At 48.7% G+C, this 3,979-nt stretch overlaps 1 protein-coding gene across 3 annotated transcripts in view; it reads right to left on the bottom strand.

Annotated features, from left to right (window-relative positions):
• The window catches only part of Kcnk2 (potassium two pore domain channel subfamily K member 2), a 243,405-nt gene that overhangs the window by 170,038 nt on the left and 69,388 nt on the right, over positions 1-3,979 (bottom strand). Inside the window, exon 1 of one of the 3 annotated variants that reach the window (XM_029559485.1) lies at positions 111-391. The exons of 1 other annotated variant lie outside the window; for it this stretch is intronic. In XM_029559485.1, coding sequence (XP_029415345.1) covers positions 111-180 — 70 coding nt within the window. In that variant the 5' untranslated portion in view covers positions 181-391. Of the gene's footprint in view, positions 1-59; positions 79-110; positions 392-3,979 lie in introns of those variants that run through there. One more of the 3 variants, XM_029559486.1, reaches the window with a different exon arrangement.

The raw sequence follows: 3,979 nt of genomic DNA, 5'->3' as shown, positions 1-3,979 counted from the left end.
CGCCCTCCCCGCACCCCCGCCAGCCCCGTGCGGCGCCCCGGCCGCCGATGCGTCCTCACCGAGTCGTCCTCAGCCCGCCTCCCGCCGGGAAACGCAGGCGGGTGCCTCACCTGCCGCCGCCTCCCGCCGGCCCCGGCCACCAGCTGCCCGCCGCCACCTCCTGCTCGCGCTGTCACTCATGCATATTCCGCAGGGCTCCGGGCCCTCTCCTCCCAAGTCGGGGTGTCGCGAGTCCCCAGACCCCTACAGGTGAGCATCTTCCCGGCTGGCGCCCAGACTCCCACCCCGACCCAGGCTTGTACCAAGGCGCGATCCTGCCGGTGCCCCGCGACACTGAGGACGCCGGGGTCTTCCAGACTCCACCTGGGGAAGGGTGAAGGAAGCATGACAGGCCCCCATTGAGTTAATGAGCCACAGAGCTGGAATCAGAAAGCTAGGGACGCAGGAGTCAGAGGACTGGTGGTCTGGGCCAAGACCCCCTTTGCTGGCGACCAAGGATGCTAACTGCTGTGGGTGGATGCCAGGAGTGGAAGGTTTGGATTCAGGCTGAGCTTGGTCACTGCTCCCCTTCCCAACACTCAGGAAAACCCAGTTAGATGGATACAGATCCGCCCAAACTCCAAGGTGCAGAATAGAACAGGCCAAAGGAAGGAAGATCGAAGATCGAAGATCGATGGTGCCCTTGGAGTCAGGGAAACCTCTCCCAGCACAGGTGATGTTCACAGCGGGACTTAGTGGGTCTTTAAACTTTCCCTTCCCACACCGACCACTGCCTTCCCGTCCCATGGCTGTGCGCTAACTCCTGCTCTGCCAGTTTTCCCAGGGAAAACCGCAGATGTGGCTGTAAAATGAACCTTGTAAATCCTTTTTCCAAGACTACCCACCATCGGTGATTTTTTTAAAGGTGCTTTTCTTTTAGATTCCAGAATATTCCGCACCTATTAAATATTCCTCTATTAAATGTGTCTTCTCTGTTAAAATGATACAACCGTCTTATAACCATCTTGCTCAAATTTAGACAAGGTTTTCTTGATTTCTGCTTTGAAAAGTCGCTTCTAAAATATGAATCTGCTCCTCTCACCACTAGACTTGGACCCTCGGGAGCCTCTAGATCACCGACAGTGAGCACTTCATTCCAGGTGTCTTACTCCCTTGCAGGCCTTCCTGAGATCCAGGCCTCCACACTCAGTTTCCCCCACCACACACTCCACCACATTTTACATAACTAAGGCTTTGCATTAGTAGAGTTTAGTAGACACACAATCTGGGTGTGTACACAGAAGTACAAGCAGGATGAAGGATTCATTTTAGGGGCTTGGTTCACACAATTCCAGGATCTGGGAGGTCCCTGCAAGGAGAGCAGCTTTTGTGCCCTCACAGCTCAGGCAGGAGGATGCTCCAGACTTGAGGTGCCATTTTGTCTTTTACAGGAAGTCTTTCTTTGCTGGTAAGTAACTGGGTAAGGCCCACCTATAGTGTCTAGAGAAATCTCCTCCAGCTAATGCTATTGGTAAATGTCTTTACAGCATTCCTTAGGTCCTAGATTAGCATCTGCTTAAATAACTGGGCACTATTAACCTTGCCAACTTGGCATAAAAACTCCCAGGTGGTGGGAAGTTTCACGAGAAGCCCAGTCTGGTGGCTTACCATTTGCTGCCCAGTTTCACCGTACCCTTGCGGCAGCACACTCCTGTAGGATTGGTGAGGGCTGACACCATGTCCCTCTGTCCACCATTTAGTATTTGTCATCCTGACATAAGGTAGAGTCACCTGGGCAGTGGCATCTCTAGACAGGTGGGCCTGGGGCTTGTAAGAAGGATAACTGAGCAATCTAGGGGATCAGGCAGTAAGCTGCTTTACTCTGTGGTGCTCTCAGCTCCTGCCTCAGGCTTCTGCCTTGAATTCCTGCCTTGGCTGCCATTGATGATGAACTCTGAGCTGTAGAGGAAAATAAACCCATTCCTCCCCAAGTCGTGATATGTATCACAGCAACACAAAAGCAAACTAAAACACCCATAATACAACTAGTAAGTGGTACTAAATATGGGTAGGGTAAACATCAGGATGGGCGCTGAGTGCTAGTAAACAGCTGAACTTGTCTTTCACCTGGTTTCCAAGCCTTTGATACAAACACAACCAAGTTCTATAGAAAATGAGGTGAGCTCTCCACCTTGAAATCGTGGTCTGCTCGACAGTCTTTTTGCTGCCAGGTGAGATGATTTCACATGTTCCTCCCTTCCCTCTGTCTCCTGCACTCCCTTCTTTCCTCCCTTTCCCCATATTGTTCAGAACCTTGGTAATCCTTTTCTCCCTCTGGGTCTCCTGCCTCTATGTCCATACCATGCCTAGCCCTGGTTCCTGTCAAATGAGCTAACACTTTGTACACCGAGGCACTGACGTGTGTGTCTCCCAGCCAGTCCATAGATAGGAGCAGACTTTGCTTAAGCATTCTCTTTATGTGAGGTGCTTTGTGTGGTCTCGGTGCTTTACAGAGAGGTTAACATGAGAGAGCAAAAGGGAAACCATATCAACAGGATTTACTCCAGGTAGCTGAAAGCTGATCCTCACAAAAATACGAAGGAACCAAGAAAGTACCAGCCCCTAGCCGAGTCTAGCTCCATTTCCATGGCCCCTGCACAGCCTCTCTTTCAACACCTGTGACCCTTTAAGAGGAAGTACACTGGCTTGTGTATCACTGAAACTAGAGAAACAAGGAAATGGGATGGTTTATCCTTAATAATTGTGTGCATATGTTACTCTGATGCACACAGATCTCATCAGAAGAGTAACAGGAAGACAGTGGGATTTCGTTTCTTCATGCTGCAGGGTTTCCCACGTCCCTTACATTTATTTTCATGAATGCGAAAACCCAAAGTATGAAAAGACGGAGCTTCTACAGATCTTCACTCTGGTCCTTTCAGAATAATGTTTCTGCCCCAGCTTGCAGCACAAACTCACAGAATTTCATTTGCATGTTAATTTTGCTTTTTGGACCCTGGCCTACTCAAAGTACCATAGTGACCACATCAAAAGAATTTTATGAGCATCCTATCATGCCACTTGGGATCTCTGTGAGTAGGAGAGAGTTTATTTTTCTGATCATTGGGTTCCTGATTTACAAAGTAGGGAGAGTCCACTGCACTCACAAGAGATGACTAAGAGTCACAGTGAGACATGGATACATGTTAATCAGCTTCAAGTTACTATCATGAAATACTTGAGGCAGGTGTCATAGAGGAAGGGCTTATCTTGTCCCCCAATTCTGAAGGTTCCAATACAAAACCACATGGCCCCATTCTTTGGATCTCTGATCTGAGCAGTGTATTGTGGAGAAAGAGTGTGTCACAGCAAAACTATATCACAAGAAAAGTATTAAAAGAGAACAACTAGGTGGCCAGGTTTCCCGTGACCAAAAGCTCTCCCACCAGACCTGACCATCTATAAGTCCACAGTACTTCCAAACACTGCTACGCAGAAGACCCAGCCTTCTACACAGGATCTTTTGGGAAAATCACTGGAGGAATGTGGATGTCACAAAGAGAGAGGTTTGTACAGGAGTCTCACAAGCAGTGCATAGTAGAGTGTCTCAAACTTGAACCCAAATCACCCGGAGGCCTTGGTAGCACCAAGTGAGTTTCTGGTGCATTGTCTGGTCTGGGATGGGACTTGAGACCTTGTACCAGCAGCAGGTGCCTAGGAGATACTGAGGCTGTAGTCCAAGGAACATACTTTGGGAACCATTTTACAAGAGGAAGGATCCAGGCTTAGTCTGCCTTGATGGGTCATGGCCACAGTTTCAGCAGTGACTAGAAAACTGGGCTCAAAAGCAACATAATGGTTAGCAGATCATGATGATGCTGCCCATGTCTACACCAGACCTCAGATTCAAAGGGTGATCTTCAAAGGTTTTGTTTTTCTCCATTTGCAACACAACCTGCATGTTTTGTGACATTTAAGATACGATAAATATATTTATTCA

Source organism: Nannospalax galili, unplaced genomic scaffold, assembly GCF_000622305.1.
Source record: "Nannospalax galili isolate Female #2095 unplaced genomic scaffold, S.galili_v1.0 scaffold648, whole genome shotgun sequence".
Lineage (NCBI taxonomy): Eukaryota > Metazoa > Chordata > Mammalia > Rodentia > Spalacidae > Nannospalax > Nannospalax galili.
Note: the sequence above shows the minus strand (reverse complement) of the source record. Positions and strands in the feature narration are given on the sequence as shown.